The following is a 22,897-nucleotide window of genomic DNA, read 5'->3' on the forward strand; positions in this document are numbered from 1 at the left end:
GCCGCCACTTCATCTAGGGGATTTTTCTATGTGGGATCATAGATGAGAGACAGATAGATGTGCTTCGATGCCTTTGATGGCTATAGAGCATTCCATTGTATGTGCGTACCATAATTTAACTAGTCTCCTTCTGATTGTCACCTACAAGAGGACTGAAGGGTAGAATGGAGCCATAGAACTCCAAGCCTCCTCCACCTTCCACTGGCTTCCCATCATCAGAGGTCAGGGTCCTATGCTCTAACACTTGTCTTAACCTCAAAAGTCCTCAACTCAACTATACCAACAAGAGGTCACTGAGGACCCCATACACAACGCTGCCCCTGGCAGAAATTAAGAAAAAACTCATACACTGGGACTAACCCCTCCTAGAGGTTTTCATTCACCGTAACAGCAATCAAGAGAGGGCCTAGAGTGGGGCAAATTTCAAGCCTCCCGAAACTTCCTCGCCTCTATCTACAAGAATCCAGACATGCAGTGCTCCCTACAACCTCATCATTCCTACCTACCTTGAGTCCACCAGGGACTGCTTTGATTAGAACATCCATCTCCAGGATGGATTTTTTTTTTTAAGTAAGCTCTACCGCCAGTGTGTTTCTTGAACTCATGACCCTGGGATCAAGGGTCCCACGTTCTACCAACTAAGCCAACCAGGTGTCCCTATTATTGTCACTACTAAATTACCGTATTGTTATTGTTTTCCCAATATCCCTCTGGACTTCTTCTCCCCCCACCTGACCTGTCATTTCTGGGTGGCTCAGTGGGTTAAGCCGCTGCCTTCGGCTCGGGTCATGGTCTCAGGGTCCTGGGATCGAGTCCCGCGTCGGGCTCTCTGCTCAGCAGGGAGCCTGCTTCCGTCTCTTTCTCTCTCTCTCTCTCTCTGCCTGCCTCTCCATCTACTAGTGATCTCTCTCTGTCAAATAAATAAATAAAATCTTCAAAAAAAAAAAAAGAACATCCATCTCCAGACGCACCTGGGTGGCTCAGTGGGTTAAAGCCTCTGCCTTCGGCTCAGGTCATGATCCCAGGGTCCTGGGATTGAGCCTCAGGTCAGGCTTTCTGCTCAGCAGGGAGCCTGCTTCCTCCTCTCTCTCTGCTTGCCTCTCTGCCTACTTGTGAGCTGTCTCTCTGTCAAATAAATTAATTAAATAAATAAATAAAATAAAACAAAGAACATCCATCTCCAGTTATATTAGTCCCATAAGAAGCCCCAGACTCTCTAGTCAGCACCCCTCATCTCACCCAGTCTCATCTCTATGGCTCTCTACATCCCCCATTCTGTCTCTATCTCCCAACCTGCTATCTTCCCATCTCAGGAAATGGCAATGCCATCCACTTATTTTCTTGGGTCAAAAATCATCTGTGTCGTCACTCTCACATCCTACATCTAGTCCATCAGCAAATACTTTCACCTTTACTTTCAAAATATATCCAAACTCTGGGGAGCCTGGCTGGTTCCAGTCAGTAGAGTATGCAACTCTTGATCTTGGGGTCATGAGTTCAAGCCCCATGTTGCACCTAGAGCATACTTTCATATACATATATATGAAATATATATATTTTTTATATACATATATTTATTTATTTATTTATTTATCCAAAATCTCAGTGCTTTTCACTTACCTTCACCACTGTGACCTAGTCAAAACTGCCATCATCTTTCACCTTGACTACCAAACTAGCCTCTTAAATTTGACTTCTGGCTTCCATTCATGTGTCTGCCCCAACCTTTCAGTCTATTTTTGACAGCAGATGGGGTGAACCTTTTAAAACATAAGTCAGGCAGGGGCACCTGTGTGGCTTAGTTGGTTAAGTGTCTGATGCTTGCTTTCAGCTCAGGTCTTGACCTCAGGGTCATGAGTTTGGGCCCTGTGTTGGGCTCCACACTTAAAAAATAAATAAATAAAGCATAAATCAGATCACGTAACTCTCCTGCTCAAACCCCCCAGTGGCTTCCCATCTGGGTTATGATAAAACCCAAGGTTATCACCATGACCTAAAGACCCCACACAATCTGGCCCTCATCTACCTGTCTACTTCATCCTGTTGTTCCATAAGAATGCCAAGCATGGTCCCTGGCTTCTCAGAGCCTTTTTTCATTGGCCCTCAGATGAACAGGATTAAATTAATCATAGTCCTTGATTAATGAGGCTTCCTCATTATTAATCCAAGTATAGCTCATTTTTAGTGAGTAAGTATCCATGAACCCAATAACCAAATCTAACTACATGGTCTGCAATCTCATTCCCCTGCCTATCCCCCACCCCCCATTCTGGCAAAGAACCATCATCTTGGATCTGGTGTTCATCATTCTGTGGCGCTCTGTTTAATACAATTCTATCACACGTATGTATGTGTTTGTGTGCGTTTATACATACATATATAGATATATTTTTCTTTTTTTAGATTTTACTTATTTATTTGACAGACAGAGATCACGCAGGCAGAGAGGCAGGCAGCGACAGAGGTGGGGGGGAAGCAGGCTCCCTGCTGAGCAGAGAGTCTGATGCAGGGCTTGATCCCAGGACCCTGAGATCATGACCTGAGCCAAAGGCAGAGGCTTTAACCCACTGAGCCACCCAGGTGCCCCTAGATATATTTTTCTTAAAAGTATATACTTTTATAATAATTTGCTTTAACTTTATGAAAAGGTTATTCGGCTACATGTACTCTTTCAGAACATAATTTTTCTCCTCAATATTTAATTTTCTATGATCCGTCCAGGTGTATTTGCATGTTGCTGCAGTTCATTTATTTTGATTGTTGTATAATATTTCACTGTGTATATGAACAACACTTCAGGGCCCTTCTACTTTGTTCCCTCTAGAGTGTGCTTCTCTCAGATATTCACATGACTCCCTCCGTCACTTTATCCACGCCATTACTCAGATATCACCTCATCCTTGTACTATCTAAAATAGCGCTCCATTTTACTCTTTCTCTTTTATCTTTCTTTTGCCCATAGCACTTATCATCACTATGTTGAATATTATCATTTGGTCTGTCCAGACCCACTCTATCCATTCCCACCTTGCTCTGAGCCCTGCAACAGTAGGCTTCCTTGCCTTCTGGCTTCCCCTTTGGGTTTTGCCTAGGAGAGATACCCTAAGGAGATAGGAGGGTAGGAGAGACTGATGTTGTGGTATTTATTTCCCAGCTCCGTCCTTACCATGATTTTTTCAGGACCTGCCACATTTCTATCTAGTGAGTCTCTGCTATTGCTATATTTCTCTTCAGGTCTCAGTTAACTTCTCCCTCCCCTTGCCTCTTAATGCCAAGCTACGGTAATGTCTCCCGATCGCTCTCCTATCCTGGGTGCTTAATTATTGCTTGTCATCTCCCTTAACATTGTTCACAATTTTGTAAATACTCTTTCATTAAACTCATCAATTCTTTTTTTGTGGAGCCCAACATGAGGCCCGAACTCACAACCCTGAGAATCGAGACCTGAGCAGAGATCAACGAGTCAGATACTTATTAACAGACTGAACCACCCAGGGACCCCTAAACTTATCAATTCCTCTTTTGCCAGTATCCTGACTGACAGGACTGCCTTACAGTAACATTACTTATACATATTTGTTTTGTTGATTGTTTCTCCCACTAAGTTGTAAGCTCCAAGAGGGTAGGGACTTTGTCTAATTCCCTGCTGTATTCCCAAGGTCTAGAATAGTGCTGAACTCATGATAAGCATGCAAGAAGTATTTGTTAAATGAATTATTAACACATACAATAATACATTTAAAATGCTTACACACAAAAAATTGCTGGCGCATACCTCTTTCAAAACATTGCTATTATTTCTTTAAGCTATATACCTAATAGAATTAGAAGGTTGAAGTTTAAATGGATTTTTAATTTAATAGCTATTACCAAATTTCCTCCATTCTCCGAGGAGAACTGTTTGCCTCTAGGACTGGAGCAGGAAAATATAAGATCAGCCTGGGGTGTCAGAAATTTTTCAAATTTTCAAAAACTGAACAAACACACAGACAAAAAAACCCACAGCAATCCTGCAATGACAGGTATGTCAAAGGGATATAGGGGTTAACTCAAAGATCCCAATAGCCAAATTGGATCAACATGAGCAACAAGAAGATGGGGCTGCCCTCATCTTCCTGTTTCCGAACAGAACTTACAACCATCTACCCCATCCCATTCCATTTAACTTTTCTCATTCTGATAGCAATGCAAGAGCTATTCCTCCTTCTGAGAGGGATCTCTCCACATAATGAGTTACGTACCTTTCTGCTTTCTCAGAAATCTTACCATATCAATTATCCCTTTTCTCTCTTGATTTTTCAGCCTTCTTCCCTCCCACTCTCTCCTCCATTGCTCCCTCCCTTTCTTGTCTAATTCCCCTCTTCCTGAATCTGGACTGGTCTTAGTGACTTGCTCAACCAAAAGAATGCAGCAGAAGTGATGTTCTGGGAGTTATAAGGCTAGGTCGTAAGAAGCTTTGCAGCTTCTACCTGGGCTTCTTGGAACAGTCACCCTTGGACTCTTGAGGCATCGCTTAACAAGTCTGCCTACTCGGAGTCTGCCATTCTGTGAGAAAACTCAAGCTAACTGTGTGGAGGCTGTCTACAGAGAAAGATGCCAACCTTCCCCCAAATATCCTAGTTCCTAACTATTCAAGTCACCGCAGCTGCGGCCCCAGACATCAGTAAGCAGAAATGAACTGTCCCAGATGTCCCTTGTCTGAATTCTTAATGCAAATAATCATGAGATATAATAATGATAACTAAATTTTTGTTTTAAGCCACTAAATTTTGGGATTGTGTGTTACACAGAAACGAATGACCAGAGCAGTCAAAAATGACCTTCGTGTCACTAAATGTAAGATACGTTTTCATCCTCATTTATTTGTCCTGAGGGCAGCTCTTGTCACAGGTAACCATTCTCTCTCTCTTTTTACTTTTTTTTTTTTAAAGATTTTATTTATTTATTTGACAGAGAGAGAGAGAGATCACAAGTAGGCAGAGAGGCAGGCAGAGAGACAGAGAAGGAGAAGCAGGCTCTCTGCTAAGCAGAGAGCCCGATGCGGGGCCCGATCTCAGGACCCCAAGATCCTGCCCCCTGAGCCGAAGGCAGAGGCTTTAACCCACTGAGCCACCCAGGCACCTCTCTCTCTCTTTTTAAATTGAAGTCTAGTTGACACACCAAAGCCTATTGGTTTCAGGTGTCCATCATTTTGAGTCTATATTTTTATACATCATGAAACAATCCCCACATTAAGTCTAGTTACTGTCACCATACAAAGTTATTTTAATATTATTGACTATATTCTCTATCCTATAATTTACATCCCTATGACTTATTTATTTTATAACTGGAAGTTTATAGCTCTTAATCCCCTTCCCCTATTTCGCCCATCATCCAACCTTGCCCCTCTCTGGTAACCAACAGTTTCCTGTATCCATGATTCTGCTTCTGTCTTGTTTTGTGTTTTAGGACCCACAAAGAAGTGAAATCATATGGTGTTTGCCTTTCTCTGTCTAATTTATTTCACTCACCTTAATACCCTCTGGGTCCCTTCATGCTGTCCCAAATGGCAAGATCTCATTCTTTTTTATGGCTGAGTATTATCCGTGTGTGTGTGTGTGTGTGTGTGTGTGTGTGTGTGTGTGTGTGTGACGTTTTCCTTATCCTTTCATCTATCAGTGGACACCACTTAGGTCATTCCCATATCTTGGCTGTTGTAAATAATGCCCCAGTGGGGGCACCTGGCTGGCTCCACCAGTGGAGCACACAGCTCTTGATCTCTATGTTGTGGATTCGAGCCCCATGTTAGGTGTAGAGATTAATAAATCTTTTTTAAAAATAATACTTCAATGAACATAGAGTGCATATATCTCTTCAAATTGGTGTGTTTGTTTTTTCTTTGGGTAAATACCCAGAAATGGAATTGACTGGATCATACGATAGTTCTATTTTTTATTTTTTGAGGCATCTCCACACGGCCATTCCCTTTTTTTGAAATATTCCCTTTCCTTGGTTTATCTGACACACCACTCTCCCTGCTTTTCTACCTCTTTGGTTCCTCCTTATCCTCCTTTTTTCAACCACTAAATGCTAACATTCAACTTAGTTTAGCCCCTCTTCTCACTTTAAAATCTCATCCAGGGTGAGATTAAAAATCTTTCAATTTAAAAACATTAAAGTTTAGGGGCACCTGGGTGGCTCAGTGGGTTAAAGCCTCTGCCTTCAGCTCAGGTCATGATCCCAGGGTCCTGGAGTCGAGCCCCGCATGGGGCTCTCTGCTCAGCGCAGAGCCAGCTTCCCCCTCTCTCTCTGACTGCCTCTCTGCCTACTTGTGATCTGTCTGTCAAATAAATAAATAAAATCTTTAAAAAAAAAAAAACAAAAATAAAAACATTAAAGTTTAGAAACTTTAAAACCTTACCTGGATGGTTTGGACGGTTGGGCATCCGACTCTTGGTTTTGGATCAGGTCGTGATCTCAAGGGTTGTGGGATCAAGCCCTGAGTCCAGCTCTGCGTGCAGTATGCAGCCTGCTTCTTTCCTTCTCCCTCTGCACCCGCACCAAGAATAATTAAGGGGCACCTGGCTGACTCAGTTGGTTAAAGAGCTGCCTTGGGCTCAGGTCATAATCTTGGGGTCCTGGGATTGAGCCTGCTTGACCCTCTCTGTTTACCACTCCCTCTGCTTATACTCTCTTTGTGTGTTAAACAAATAAATAAATAAAATAATTTAAAAAATAAAAATAAATTCTCATCCAAATCCGGGACTTCAATCACCAGCTGTTCATATATCTCATAAATTCATATCTCCAGCTTTTCTCTGTGCTCCAAACATTTTTATCCAAGTGCTTACTATACATCTCCTCTTGTATGTCTCAAAAGCACCTCAAATTCAACATATTCAAAACCGAACTCTTCTCTTCCTCTTCCCCTTAAAAGCCAAAAACAATAATCTGGTCCTCTTGCAGTGTTCCCTATCTCAGTGAATGGCACCATCATCTATCCCTTTGCAAAAGCCAGACACCAGGGAGTCATCTTTGCCATGTTCTCCCTTTCTCTTATTTTCATGCACAACCCATCCTGAAGCCCTATCAATTTTGCCCACTAAGCATCTTTTTTAAAAATGTATTTAGACCATAGAGTGCTACCAATGTTACCAATTACGGATTTTTCTTTTCTTTATTTAAAAAAAATATTTTATTCATGTATTTGTCAGAGAGAGAAAGCCAAAGCATGAGCAGGGGGAGCAGCAGGCTCCCCACTGAACAAGGAGCCCCACGTGGGACTTGATCCCTCCTGGGATCATGACCTGAGCCAAAGGCAAATGATTAGCCAACTGAGCCATCCAGACATCCCACCTGTTAAGCATCCCTTAAAGCTCTCTTCTCTTTCGATGTCTACCACTCTCCCCTACCACTACGGTATCTTCTTTTCTCACCAGAAATGTAGTTGTAGCTTTCTAATTGAGCTCCCTACTTTGATGTTTGCCCCTCATCTAATGCCTTTTACAGACAGAATAGTCTTTTTCACTTTTAATCTTTTCAATAATCCCTACTGTGCTTAGAATAAAGACACAAATCATTAGCACAGCCTCTGAGGCCCTGCGCAGCCTGCCAATATCTATCTCATCAGTGTCATTTTTTTAAAAAAGATTTTATTTATGTATTTATTTGACCCAGAGAGAGAGAGAGCACACAAGCAGGGAGAGTGGCAGAAGCAGGCTCCCTGCCCAAGCAGGGAGCCCAATGTGGGGCCCAATGTGGGGCTCAATCCCAGGACCCTGGGATCATGACCTGAGCCAGAGGCAGACGCTTAACGGACTGAGCCACCCAGGCACCCCCGGAGGCTTCACCTTAAAGTGGGTGAGTATTGAGGTGATAGAAAGTCTGTCTGTTCCCCTGGATCCCCGCAGGACTTGAGGGTATTTCTCTCCTGGCCAGAGGAGCTTCTTTCTCTTTCTCTCTCTCTCTGTATATTTTGTGAAAGTCTAGATTATACATACCAAGGTCTGCTCTGTTTTTTTTTTTTTGTTTGTTTTTTTTTTTTTTCTTTCTAGAATCCTATACTCACAGAAGCCAAGTTTGGGAAGCACGTAGCTCCCTTCAGCGTGAAAATTTAGGTTTTTGCTTTGGAATGAGTGGAGGGATGCAGGGGCAGGGCTGGTCACAGAGGGGCCGAGCTGATCCTTCTTTTCTGAATGCAACTCCTTAATTGACTGGAGGGACCACCCCCCTACCACCGCTTTTTCTATTCATTCTGAGATTTGATTTTCTCTGCATTTGCTCCAGCAGTTTTTTCTTGCATGTTTGAGACAGGGCTCCTCCTCCTCTCATCAATATGACTACATCTGATTTCTATCCTCAAGGGATTCTTCACAATTTCTGAACTGTTGATGGTACACTTTCCTTTAATTACACCACTCTCGGTCCTTTTAAAAGATTTGGGGCAGAGAAGATAGGGATGAAGTTACCAGTGCCGGTGGCTGCCCTCTTAGTCTAATCTGACCAAAGTAATTTTCTTACGTCAATTTGCCTGAGGCAAGGAGAGTGGCTAGGACTTGCTCTGGGAGACAAGGGGAAATGGCCTCTTGCAGCCCAGGCTTCTGATTACTCAGGACTACTAATTAAGGCCCATTAGGATTTAGAAACCTAGTATCTGCATATCAGTGCTTCTGAGAGAGCCAAGCTGGCCGCTAGTAGTCAGAACCCTCAGAGTAGAAAAATTGCGCGCGCGCGCACACACACACACACATACGTGCCCCCTCAGGATAAATTAATTAGAAGGTGGCGCCCCCGGGGCGCCTGGGTGGCTCAGTGGATTAAGCCGCTGCCTTCGGCTCAGGTCATGATCTCAGTGTCCTGGGATCGAGCCCCGCATCGGGCTCTCTGCTCAGCAGGGAGCCCGCTTCCCCCTCTGTCTCTCTACCTGCCTCTCTGCCTACTTGTGGTCTCTCTCTCTGTCAAATAAAATAAATAAAATCTTAAAAAAAAAAAAAAGAAAAGAAAAGAAAAGAAAGTGGCACCCCTTTGGATAGGCCAATTGTAAAAAAGCTTGCCCTTCTCTGCTGATAGGGGCATTCCTGCATGAGGGCACAAGGCTGGCAGACTACAGGCTCCTCTCAGACTACAGGCTCCTCTCACCCTCCTCCAACATGTACCTTCAAATATGCACCCTGGGCAGGACATATCCTGCAGAACCGCGTACAGCAAATGGTAGCCTCAGCTAATGTCAATTACATCGCCCAGAGACAAAAAGCCTCCACCCTCTGGGGCTTCTCCCAATTCCACCCACCCCCACAGGGCTGAGAGGTCAAGTTCAAGCTCAAGTAGGCCTCTTGTGCCAGCAACCTCTGCTCCCCACCACCCTCTGCTCCAAGAGACGGGTTTTTGACTTCCCTAAGCCCTTGCAAATCCTACATTGGGGAGTAGCCAGAGATCATGCCTCCAGCAGCTGGGGGAGCTCTGGTTTTAAAGACTAGGCCCTCTTTCTGGAGACAGATCCACCCTCAGCATCAGGAGGAGAGGTCTTTAACACAAATGCCACTAACAGCCCTCAGAGACCATCAACCACCACCACTAGGCCTCTCCAGGAGTCATCCCCAGGAACTAGGGACAAGGCTTCTAATGACCATGCTAGAGGGCCACCTCCCTCGCCTGCCCCCACAACCTACCCACTTATCCAACCTGGATAACTTTCACAAGAAGAACCAGCTCTATCATGAGCATCCAGATCTCTCTCTGGTTCAGTTTCTACAAATAATAAACCTCTTTGCAGGAGTAACGTATGTGCAGCACTTAGAACAGTCCGTACTACGCTGCGAGTGCTTCTGCTAGTGCTAGCTAGCATCATTCAGTTAACCTGTCAACCTACTTCCCATTTTCACAAGTTATGCTTTCATGTAACACTTATCTCTTAGTTTCATGGAAGGTGGAGTCTACATTCCAGTTTTTTCCCCCTTACTGTTTTCAGGTGATTTCTGTATTTTGCTTCTTACCAAAAAAACATTATTTTATGTAGTCTTGTCTGTCAATGGATGGCCAGAAGGTATTAGATAAAAATCAGAAGCTATTCCTTATAAAAATTCTTTTTTATAAAGATTTTATTTATTTATTTGACAGACAGAGATCACAAGTAGGCAGAGAGAGAGAGAGGAGGAGGAGGAAGCAGGCTCCCTGCAGGGCAGAGAGCCCGATGTGGGGCTCGATCCCAGGACCCTGGGATCATGACCTGAGCCCAAGGCAGAGTCTTTAACCCACTGAGCCACCCTATTCCTTATAAAAATTCTAAATACAGGGGGTGCATGGGTGGCTCAGTCAGTTAAGTATCTGCCTTTGGCTCAGGTCATGATTCTGGGGTCCTGGGATTGAGCCCATGTCAGCAGAGAGTCTGCTTCTCCCTCTCCTTCTGCCCCTCCTCCCTTCTTATGATCTCTCTGTCAAATACAGAAATAAAGTCTTGTTAAAAATTCTAAGTACAGGGGCGCCTGGGTGGCTCAGTGGGTTAAGCCGCTGCCTTCGGCTCAGGTCATGATCTCGGGGTCCTGGGATCGAGTCCCACATTGGGTTCTCTGCTCAGCAGGGAGCCTGCTTCCTCCTCTCTCTCTGCCTGCCTCTCTGCCTACTTGTGATCTCTCTCTGTCAAATAAATAAATAAAATCTTTAAAAAAAAATTCTAAGTACATTTAAAAAAAAATTCTAAGTACAATAGAATAGAAGAGAACTTTCTAAACATAGGAAAGAGTATCAAATAGCCATGTGTAAGCATCATGACCAAGTTATCTCCCATCAGATTCAGGAATAAGGTACAGATGTCCTGTATGGTGTTTTGAAGATTCTAAAATGTAATAAACGGAGAAAATGAAACAAGTTGTATAAATCGAAAAGGAATAAAGAGAAGAAGAATAATTATTTACAGATGATAAGGTTATATACATTGAGAATCCAAGAAATGCAATTTAAAAACTATTAAAACTAAGAAGTCTGTAGAGTGGACATCTGTTGTTTTGGCTTGCCCAGCATTCTTTCTTCCGATTCTAGTAATAGCACTCCTCTTTCTTTAGAGAGCTCTTCCTCCTTCACTGTCCTTTCGGTATAGTCCTGGTGGGACAGGTAATGATAGTACCTTGCCCCATTCACCCTCCACACACATGGCTGTGTACCTAACCCAGGATGGGTTAATCATAATATCAAAGTGTGCTAGACACAGTGGCAGCTCCAAGGGTGTAGGCATGTGTCCCAGGCCAGAGGTACAAGACCTTCCTTGTCATAATCTAAATCAGAGGTAAAGAACTAGCTTTCTCTTTTCTTTGGATATTAAATTGTAAGGATGTGACCCCAAAGCAGTTGGCTTCCATGTCTCTACAACATGAAAGAGTCTTAGAGAATGAGGCAATACACAGAAGAGAGAGGCAGAGAAGAGAGATGGAGAGATGACTGAGAATCTGGCCATTGGAGTCTCTGGAACCTGGTGTGTCTGAGATCTGTCCTGTCCTTCCCAGATACAGAAGCCAATAAACTCCATTTTCCTCAAGCTTATTCAACTTGGGTTTCTGTCACTTGCAAACAAGAATCCTAACTAATATAAGTGGTATGTAAGATAAATATACCGGATCCCATAGCTTTTGTTTTTTTCTTTTTCTTTTTTTTTTGAAGTATTATAAAACTACTCCCTCTTGTTTTATTTTCCATCATTTATTATAAACATTTTCAAATGTACAGAAAAGTTTAAAGAATTTGAGTACCAATATACACACCACCTAGATTTTATAATTAGCATTCTATTATTATATTCCAATAGCTTTATTTTAACAATAACAAAAATAGAAATAGGAAAAAACCTATTCCATTCACAAGAGTAGAGAAAGATGTATGTGAAACAACAACCAGCAGAGACAAATAAAGCCCCCACAAAATTCTGGATTTTTTCTTTTCTTCTTTTTAAAACTTCATTTTTTTAAAGATTTTATTTATTTATTTGACAGAGATCACAGTAGACAGAGAAGCAGGCAGAGAGAGAAAGAGAGGGAAGCAGGCTCCCCGCTGAGCAGAGAGCCCGATGCGGGACTCGATCCCAGGACCCTAAGATCATGACCTGAGCCGAAGGCAGCGGCTTAACCCACTGAGCCACCCAAGTGCCCCTTAAAACTTCATTTTTAAGTAATCTCCACACCCAATCTGGGGCTCCAACCCACAACCCCAAGATCAAGAGCCCGAGGCTGGCTAAGGCGGGCTGGCTTTGGTTTTTCTAGACAAAGGACCAGGAAAGGCGTAACCCGGCAAGATAGAAATTTTTAGATAGATCTCCTCTATCCAAATGTCACGGAAAAAAAACCTATGGCTTCACCCTCACCCACGTCAGCAATGAGCAGAGTGGGGAGTCTAGGCGTCCACCCTTGCCGGTTTGAAATGAGGCTCCCATCCTTACCCACTTGCCCCACCCCTCGCGCCTCAGGGGAGACCACCTGAGGAGCTTGACGCCCCTTCCCCCCACCCCACCCCTGAGGTGCTGTCAGAGACGACCCAGCGGAGAGTCAAGATTTCAGTCACTGTAGGTTTTGCACAGAACAACCTTGGCTCATCTGCTGATGTTCCCTGAGTGGTATTTTTAAAGACAGAGAAACTCGGGACTTTAAGAAATGTGTCAAAATCAGCGGGCGGCCTGGGTGGCTCAATCGGTTGACATACTCATCAGTTATCAGACAAGAGCGAGTTTTCTGGTTTCGCTTTTGGCGCCAACTAGGCCCCTGTTACGTGAGTGGGGTTTTCCCTGAAGGGATTGGTCAGATCCACTGTCAATCAAGGATGAGCCTCCCTGAAAACCGTTAAATACACCGGAACTCCAGGTTGGGTGGGCAGAACTTAGAAGAAAGCCCACCAGTTGCTAGCTTGACCAACGGCTTCTAGTGACCAATTGTCCTACATATTCCAAGCTGGCGGGTTCCAATAATAATAGATGGAACGGCGGTAGCCAGAGCAAATTCTCTTGGTCCTGGGACGGTGAGTTAAACAGCCCCTCAGAGATGGTGGAAAGCAGAGAGGGTATCCTTTAGGAGCTTACTGGCTTGAGATCCTGTCTTCGAGCCAAGAGACCCGAAAGCCAAGGCTCGCCTTTGGCAATTTTAAGTTATTATGCTGTACTTCTTTTCGTTATTCCGCAACATTTAAAGGAGGTATGTTGCTATAGAAGTTACAGCCTTTACTCACTGGCGACATGGAGAAGTTAAGGAAAAGCATGTTAGAGCCATGGTTACCCGCTGAAAGAAAATTCTCAGCAAGGTGGTGACAGCGATGGGGCGGGGACCCCAACAACCGTGGCTCTGTAGCCCGATGAAGAGGCCCATATAGAAGATAGAGACCTGGTTCGGATTGCAGTGAGATTAATGAGACTCTCCGAAATAGCAGGAGGACACCCTGATGGGAGTCTGTTGGCTTTGAAGCCGCCCGCGGGTGGGAGGGGGGGGTGGGCAGTGAATGGGGGAGCACCAGCCATAGTAATTTAAGAGGGCATGGCGGATTTCCAATTTAAGATGTTAGCCTGAATAATTGTGTTTCCCCCTAAGTTAGCACTAAATTAAATTAGAAAACTAAATATTAGAGCTGTAACCATAAGGGATAACAGGTAAGGGTGTGACTAGCTGGCCAAAATTGTAGGATTTTCTTGAAGTTATGAAACAAATAGGATGCAATTGATTGAGAAGCCAGCGTCAATTAATCCAGAAAACTGATCAGATATGGGAGTGGACTGCTGTAAACATGAATTCTGTTTTTTAATGTAGCCTTTCACAGACCGACTATGTCACAATCCTCAGAATTGGGGAATGCGAATGATGATGCAGCCATCTCAGAAGATAATGGTGAGTAAATGAAGTAGTAAAAGTGAAATACAGAGTTAAATACAAATAATTGTTAAGAATACATCTAGGAAGGGGTGGCTGGCTAGTTCAGTCCGTAGAGCACGAAGCTCTTGATCTCAGGTAGTGAGTTCCAGTCCCACTTTGGGCATAGAGCTTACTTAATTAAAAAAAAAAAAAAAAGAACTGGGACACCTGGGTGGCTCAGTCAGTTAAGCCTCTGACTCTTGATCAGTTAAGCCTCTGACTCTTGATCTCAGCTCAAGTCTTGATCTCCAGCTCCTGAGTTACTGCCCTGCCTTGTGCTCCACATGGAGCCCAACTTAAAAAAAGGAAAAAAAAGAAAATCAAGCACAATGAAACCATTCATATGAAAAATTAATAGCAAGGTGGAAATAAATTTCTGGAGAGAGGATGGTGGTAAAGAGAGCATTTCTGCTTTGTCATGGTTGTTTTACAGTGAGAATGAATTCATGTTTATTTTGGCAAAAAACCTGGAAGTTTGATAATACTTAGTGTTGCTGATGATGTGGGCAATCAGCAGTCATTTTGAAGGTGAGAGTGTATGTACTACATTTCTGAAAAGTAAGATGGCAATCTATCAAAATTTCCCTTGGTTCTACTTCAAATATATCCGCAGAAATACTTTTCCACGTGCATAAAGATTTATATTACAGGATGTTCGTTGCTGCATATTTGTAGTTGAAAAAAAACTGGAAATAACCTCAAAAATAAGAAAGTGGTTAAATAAGCATGGTATGTCTTTACTATGAAATAGTTTGCAGCCCTTATTTTTTTTAAAGATTTTATTTATTTATTTGACAGATAGAGATCACAAGCAGGCAGAGAGGCAGGCTGGGGGTGGGGGGAGCAGGCTCCCTGCTGAGCAGAGAGCCCGATGTGGGGCTCGATCCCAGGACCCTGGGACCATGACCTGAACCGAAGGCAGAGGCTTTAACCCACTGAGCCACCCAGACGCCCCAGTTTGCAGCCCTTAGAGAGAGTGAGATTTCTACGTACTGTCATGGAAAGATCTCCGAAGTATATTAAGTTTAAAAAGCAAATTGTAGAGCCAAATGTACAGTAATGTTACCATTAAAAAATACCAAAGCTCCATATTTGTATATGTACAAATATATGTACATAAATGCTGAGAAATGCTATGCACCAAACCTAACAATGAAGGGACTTTTTTTTTTTTTTTTTTTTTTTTTTTTTTTTTTTTTAAAGATTTTATTTATTAATTTGACAGAGAGAAATCACAAGTAGACGGAGAGGCAGCCAGAGAGAGAGAGAGAGAGGGAAGCAGGCTCTCTGCCAAGCAGAGAGCCCGATGCGGGACTCGATCCCAGGACCCCGAGATCATGACCTGAGCCGAAGGCAGCGGCTTAACCCACTGAGCCACCCAGGCGCCCCTGAAGGGACTTTTTATTGTATATTCTTCTATATATCTTTTTAAAATTATTTATTTATTTGACAGAGAGAGATCACAAGTAGGCAGAGAGGCAGGCAGAGTGAGAGGGGGGGAAGCAGGCTTGCCGCTGAGCAGAGAGCCCAACGCAGGGCTCGATCCCAGGACCCGGGGGTCAGGACCTGAGCTGAAGGCAGAGGCTTTAATCCACTGAGCCACCCAGGTGCCCCTTCTATATATCTTTTTTACAAGAATGTGTTTGTTAAGTCATTTGTATAAGTTAACAAAACTGAAAGGTAACCAATAATAGAATTTAGTGTGTAGAAGTTTGCAACCACGAGTAGTTGAAAAAAAGCTAAAAAGGAAATTAAGTCAATCCAGTAAGGAAAGGGAGAAAAGAAACAATAAAGCGATAGCTAGATTTTTGTAAGTGATAGGAGTATGTATATTCATATATAGTATACTATGCTGCCCTTAAGAGTGGTAAGGCAGATTTATGTATACTGATAAGGAAAGATGTCCATGATATAATAGTAAACAAAATAAAGTCACAGAACAATTCATGTAAGTATGATCTATTTTTTTAAAGCAGTATGTTGCTAAATGTATCAAAAAAGACTTTAGGGGCACCTAGGTGGTTCAGTTAAATGTCTACCTTCAACTCAGGTCATGATCCCAGGGTTCTGGGATTGAGCCCCACCTTGGACTCCCTGCTCAGCAGAGAGTCTGTTTCTTCCTCTCCCTTTGCCCCTACACCTGCTTGGGCTCTCTCTCTCTTAAATAGATAAATAAAATACTTTTTAAAAGAAAAAGATTTTATTTAAAAAAGATTTTTATTTACTTATTTGACAGAGAAAGAGAACACAAGCAGGGCAAATGGTAGAGGGAGAAGCAGGCTTCCCGATGGGCGGGGAGCCTGACTTGGTGCTTGACTCGGGGGCTCGACGCTGGGCTCGATGCCCGGCTCAATACAGGGCTTGATCCAAGGACGCTGGGATCATGACCCAAGCCAAAGGCAGACCCTTAACGACTGAGCCACTCAGGCACCCAAAGATAAAGACTTGGTGCTTGACTCGGGGCTCGACGCTGGGCTCGATGCCCGGCTCAATACAGGGCTTGATCCAAGGACGCTGGGATCATGACCCAAGCCAAAGGCAGACCCTTAACGACTGAGCCACTCAGGCACCCAAAGATAAAGACTTGGTGCTTGACTCGGGGCTCGACGCTGGGCTTGATGCCCGGCTCAATACAGGGCTTGATCCAAGGACGCTGGGACTTGGCTTAACGACTGAGCACTCAGGCACCCAAAGATAAAGACTTTAATTAGCAAACTATTAACTGAAATTAGCTTTAGGGAATGGGTTTAGTTGGGGAATAGAAAGGTGAGGTATCACCTTATTTTGTGGTTAAAGGTTCTTGAGACCTGGACATCTCACAAAGAAGGAAAGAGGCAGAGGGAGAGGGAGAAGCAGACTCACCACTGAGCTGGCAGCCCAGGGTTGGGCTTGATCCCAGGACCTGGAGATCATGACCTGAGCCAAAGGCAGATGCTTAACCATCTGAGCTACCCAGGCGCCCTGAGACCTGGATATCTCTAAATGTACAGCTGATCATATTATTCTCTTCCCTGCTTAAAGCCCTTCAGTGGTTACCCATGACCTACTGGATCAAATCCAAACTCTGGAGAATGGCATGTAATGTATGATCTGAACTCCACCTGCCTCTTTGTCTTCATCTCTCACCATCCCTCCATCAAAGCCTACTGCACATCAGTGTCACAGTGTGGTAATACCTGCATTTGCTTAAATGATTCATGGTTTTTCTCATAGATCCGTACGTTTGTACACACTGTTCCCTTTCCCAAGTAACCCATAGGTTTCCAGATCTTGCCATCCTGATACTACAAACTAAGTTCAGATTTGTATAATTAATAAACAATTACAATAACTCTAAGTCCCCATCTTGCGGACCATGGAAAGTCTGTTCTTTCACTGGGTTGCATGCGGATTCCCCCAGGTTTCCAATGGAATCCATGAGAAATGCCTAAATGTTCCAAAAATCAGTCCCAGTTGTCATGCCATCTCTGCCAGCTATTCTTTCTCCAAACTGCTATGCTCTAGTGTTCAACAACTCACCACTTGGTCTTTATACTTTATTATTATTATTATTATTATTATATTTAAACTACCTTTTTGGGATACCTGGGTGGTTCAGTGGGTTAAAGCCTCTGCCTTCGACTCAGGTCATGATCTCAGGGTCCTGGGATCGAGTCCCAAGATGGGCTCTCTGCTCAGCAGGGAGCCTGCTTCCCCCCTCTCTCTGCCTACCTCTCTGCATACTTGTGATCTCTGTCAAATAAATAAAGAAAATCTTTAAAAAACAAACAACCAAAAACCCCTTCCTTTCCCCCTTTTTCTTTAAAAGGATTTCTCTATGCCCAGGGGCATCTGGGTGTCTCAATCAGTTAATCGTCTGACTCTTGCTTTTGACTCAGGTCATGATCTCATGGGCAGTGACATCCAGCCCCATGTCAGGCTCCATGTTCAGCAGGAAGTCTGCTTGAAGATTCTCTCCCTCTACCCCTCTCCTGTTCTCTCTCCCAAATAAATTTTAAAAATCTTAAAAAAAAAAATCTCTATGCCCAACATGAGGCTTGAACTCACAGAGTCGCATGCTCTACCGATTACGCCAGACAGGCATTTTGGTGCCTGTCTACACTTTAAACTAACTTATTATGGGTCACCTGGGTCTCAGTCGGTTAGATGTCTGACTCTTTTTTTTTTTTTATAGATTTTATTTATTTATTTGACAGAGAGAAATCACAAGTAGATGGAGAGGCAGGTAGAGAGAGAGGAAGGGAAGCAGGCTCCCTGCTGAGCAGAGAGTCTGATGCGGGACTCGATCCCAGGACCCTGAGATCATGACCCGAGCCGAAGGCAGCGGCTTAACCCACTGAGCCACCCAGGCGCCCCTAGATGTCTGACTCTTGATCTCAGCCCAGATCTCGCTCTCACAGTCATGAGTTCAAGCCCCATGTGGAGGCTACTTAAAAAATATAATAATAAAAATAAAAAATGTTATTATATAATTTTAATACATACAGAAGAACATATGTAACATGTAATTTATGGAGCATAATAAGAAAACAAACACCCATGAACCCACCATCAACCTAAGAACTAGAATATTACCAATGCTTTTGAATCTACCTAAATTCTCCCCCTTGCTTACCCCAGAGCAATCCCCTATCCTGGATTTTGTGTTTATTTTTTCCCTTCTATATTTTAATGGTTTTACCATATTTTCTACCCCTTATTTTTGAGCTTTACAAAAAGTTATCAACTGTATATATTCTGTAATTACTGCTTTTTTCATATAATTATTTTTGTGATTTATGCACATAGCTGTAATTAATTTTTTTAAAAGATTTTATTTATTTATTTGACAGAGAGATCACAAGTAGGCAGAGAGAGAGGCAGAGAGAGAGGAAGGGAAGCAGGCTCCCCGCCTAGCAGAGAGCCTGATGCAGGGCTCGATCCCAGTTCCCTGGGATCATGACCTGAGCTGAAGGCAGAGGCTTCAACCCACTGAGCCACCCAGGTGCCCCTGTAATTAGTTTTTCAATGTTGTATAGTAGTTCATTGTGTGAATATACCCCAATTTATTTAGTCATTCTATCAAAGAATACTCTCTTGCTGTTTTCTGAGGTCTGTATCAAAGGTGGTACAGACTAGGAACAGAAAATCCTTAGGGTGTTGTGCTACCACTATACGGTCTCCATATATCTATTATATACTTAGTATATTAGAGGGCAAAGGTCAGCATTTCTTTTTTCTGTAAAGGACTGGACAGGAAATATTTTAGGCTCTTGCTGGCCCTATGGTCTGTCCAAACTACTGAACTCTGTTGTTTTAGCACAAAAGCAGCCACAAAAAATATGTAGATGAATGAGTATGACAGTATTCCAATAAAACTTAATTTAAAAAAAAGATTTCATTATTTCAGTGAGAGAGAGAGAGAAAGGGTGAAGTGGTGAGGGGCAGAGGGAGAGGGAGAGAAACTTAAGCAGACTCCATGCTGAGCGTAGAGCCCGATGCGGGGATCAGTCTCGCGACCCTGAGATCAGATCTGAGCTAATACCAAGAGTCAGATGCCAAACAGACTATGCCACCCAGAAGCCCCTCCAATAAAACTTTCTTTATCAAATAGGCAGCTGGCTGGGCTCATTCCACTGACTATCCTTTCTCAAATTCTGCTCTAGTTCATCTGAATTCTGGTAGCATTGTCCAGTATTGTGGTCACATGTGCATCTCATTTCTTTCTCATTACCCTATTTCCCATGCTTATCTGTCCCCATGCAAGCTCTCCCCCCAACCAACTCCTGAACCACTGTGGCTCAAAGCAAGAATTATCATCAGTAGCCACAGCTCCAATGGCAAGTATGGGATAGGAGGAAGGCCTGGTACTAAGAGGCCTAAGCATTATTATACCAGTTTGAGACTGGGATGGTGCCTTGATTTCCCTCCTTAACACTCCATGGGTTCCAGTTAAGACAAACAATTCCCTGAGAACTAGTTCCCTTGCAGATCCTGCATATGTCTTGGTCTTTCTCATCTTCAGGATTTATTTTTTTTAACCTTTTTTTAAGATTTTGTTTATTTATTTGACAGAGATCACAAGTAGGCAGAGAGGCAGGCAAAGAGAGAGGAGGAAGCAGGCTCCCTGCTGAGCAGAGAGCCCGATGTGGGGCTCGATCCCAGGACCCTGAAATCATGACCTGAGCCGAAGGCAGAGGCTTTAACCCGCTGACTCACCAAGGCAGCCCTCACCTTCAGGATTTAAACCTGCACCCTGTTTTCCTTCTTTGTGCCCCTTGCCCGCCCCCCATTCTTCTTGCCTGGTTAATTCCCACTTACCCTCACAGATTTAAATTGAATTACTTTCTCTGGAAGCTATTATTTTCTCTGGAAGCAATTTTATTTTTTTTTTTAAAGATTTTATTTATTTATTTGACAGAGATCACAAGTAGGCATAGAGGCACAGAGGCAGGCAGAGAGAGAGAGAGGAGGAAGCAGGCTCCCTGCCAAGCAGAGAGCCCGATACGGGACTTGATCCCAGGACCCTGAGATCATGACCTGAGCCGAAGGCAGCGGCTCAACCCACTGAGCCACCCAGGCGCCCTGGAAGCAATTTTATAACTCCCCACCCCCACTTTTTCTTTACCCCACCCCACCTTCCTAGGCTGTGCAGGTGTTCCTGTGTTCCTGTAGCAGCTTTTATCAGTCTGTCCTCTAATTTTCTGCCTCACCCACTAGGCCAATTGAGAACTGTTTGAGGGCAAGGGTTGTCTTTGTATACTCAATGAGTGTGGGTCATAACGGGTCCTCAGGCAAGTTAGTGTTTGTAGGGATTTGGCTAATAGAGGGAGCTGGTTTCTACCTCTGGTGAAGATCAGCCATTGGCTTAGCGTCCAGCCAAAGAATGGACTGATTATGATTCTCTAGAAGCAAATTGCTACTGTCTCCTTGAATGTGCATTGCTTGATGCTGGGTCCTGCCTGAACTGAATCCAATCTTGGTCTCCTATTGGGCACTATGTTGGGTCATCTCAGTAAATGAGTAATTTTTTATTCCTCCTCTTTTTTCTCTCCTGGTGAGTGGGGCTCTGAATGTCTTTTCCTAACTTGACTATTACTTGAGACAATTTTATGGCATGTCTTCTTACTAAACTGGAAATTATGGGAAGTACCATATTTGGATTTGGAGAAAAAGTGGGTTTGGTTTAAGTCTGCATGCTTCTTGTCTTTGGAAAGTCATTTTAACCTCCTTCCCTGAGCCTGTTTCTCTCTGTAAAATGGGGATGGCACCTGACCTATCTCAGTGTGGTTATGAGGATAAAATAAGATTGTGTGTGAAAGTGCTTTGAAAAACTGTAAAATCAACCACAAATGGAATTTTGTATTAGTTCTGTATTCCCTTATGACATCTAGCACCATGCCTTGCCCAGAGTAGTTGCTCAATACATTTTTGTTGAATGACCAAATGAATTGGCAAGAAAAATAATGCTATTGGTGGGAATAAAGGACATTTAGTGGAATCAGGAAAAACAGAGCACTTGGCAATAGAAACATCCATATGGCGAATAATTAAGAGTTGGGCATTTATAGATAGCATCAAATCTACATTCCCAATGTCTGGTCTTTGTTTTGCTTATAAAAAATATTTAAATTTCTTTGAATAAGCTTTTGGCAGCTGAGATAAACTTGACTAGATCTTAAATATGCAGTCATCACAAAGCAGGATTGGCCCCAGGCAATACTGTGAGGTCAGCAAAATGTACTCTCAGAAATCTTACCTCCCTTGATGGTAACTTTACCCCCCACAACCCCCATCGTAAGGCCTAATCCAAGTTCTGTTTACCTCCAGGCACTTAGGACTTTTGTATTATCCTTTGTTTAAGGAGCATTCACCTTAAAGGGTCAGGAACTGAGCCTCCCTGACTAATCTGTATTTCAAAAAAAAGGAGTCTGGGAGGAGGAGACTATTTTTATCAAAAGGAATGAATAAATAATTGTGAAATTTCAGGCATTAAAGGGTACATAGGCTTATCAGCCTCATTCAAATCATGACGGTGCTTAGTTCACCTACAGCTAGGGTCTCAGTCTTGGAGGTATATTGTTCACCCTGAGAACTTCTTAGAAATAATGATAATCGAGGGGCGCCTAGGCGGCTCAGCTGTCAAGTGCCTGCCTTCAGTCTGGTCATGATCCCAGGGTCCTGGATGGAGCCCCACATCAGGCTCCCTGCTTGGCAGGAAGCCTGCTTCTCCCTCTCACCCTCCCCTTACTTGTGTTCCCTCTCTCACTGTATCTCTCTCTGTCTAATAAATAAATAAAATCTTTTTAAAAAAGAAATAGTGATAGTTGAGGCCCTTACTCAGAGGAGCTGGGAACTACTGATTTAAGCCTAAAATGGCCTTGTTCTTGCGAAAAAAAAAAGCAAAATGCCATTGGAAGATCAAATCTTTTTTTTTTTTAAAGATTTTATTTATTTATTTGGCAGACAGAGATCACAAGTAGGCAGAGAGGCAGGCAGAGAGAGAAGAGGAAGCAGGCTCCCTGCTGAGCAGAGAGCCTGATGTGGGGCTCAATCCCAGAACCCTGGGATCATGACCTGAGCCGAAGGCAGAGGCTTTAACCAACTGAGCCACCCAGGCACCCTGGAAGATCAAATCTTAAAGCATGGTGGGAGGGACTGTGAGAGTCATTGATAAAGTGAAGGGAAGGTTAAAAATAGGCCCAGCTACTCCACAATAAGCAAGTGCTAGGCAGCACCAAAGGAAGTAATCTGTGGCTGATCTAGTCTTCCACCCCAAACCCCAAGGAAAACTGCCTGGCCCTAATTGTTAGTCCTTAAATCTGCTTTCCAGATGGTTCACAGTTATGACTGTAGGTAAAGTCTCTGAACTAAGGGGCTAAGTCTTCAAATGTTTGATGTACCCAAGTCAGTAAGTCGTCAGTTGATATTTTATGTAGAGGATAAATGATTTTGTTAAAAATATGACATCTGTGTCATTTATTTACATTGTACTTAGCACCATGGGTTTAGCATTTGTTATCAAGCTCCTTGCTTTAAACTCTATGATGGGCAAAAGGTGA

The 22,897-nt window shown here is 43.3% G+C and overlaps 1 protein-coding gene across 2 annotated transcripts in view; it reads left to right on the top strand.

Moving 5' to 3' along the window:
• The first annotated feature begins 12,839 nt into the window (after positions 1-12,839).
• CUL4B (cullin 4B) overlaps positions 12,840-22,897 on the top strand; it is a 51,780-nt gene continuing 41,722 nt past the window's right edge. For both annotated transcript variants that reach the window (XM_013061238.2, XM_045068243.1), the window contains exons 1-2: positions 12,840-12,975; positions 13,755-13,832. In XM_013061238.2, the coding sequence (XP_012916692.1) occupies positions 13,772-13,832 (61 nt within the window). In that variant the 5' untranslated portion in view covers positions 12,840-12,975; positions 13,755-13,771. The remainder of the gene's footprint in view (positions 12,976-13,754; positions 13,833-22,897) is intronic.

Source organism: Mustela putorius, unplaced genomic scaffold (genome assembly GCF_011764305.1).
Source record: "Mustela putorius furo isolate JIRA1106 unplaced genomic scaffold, ASM1176430v1.1 tig00003901_pilon_pilon_pilon, whole genome shotgun sequence".
Taxonomy (NCBI): domain Eukaryota; kingdom Metazoa; phylum Chordata; class Mammalia; order Carnivora; family Mustelidae; genus Mustela; species Mustela putorius.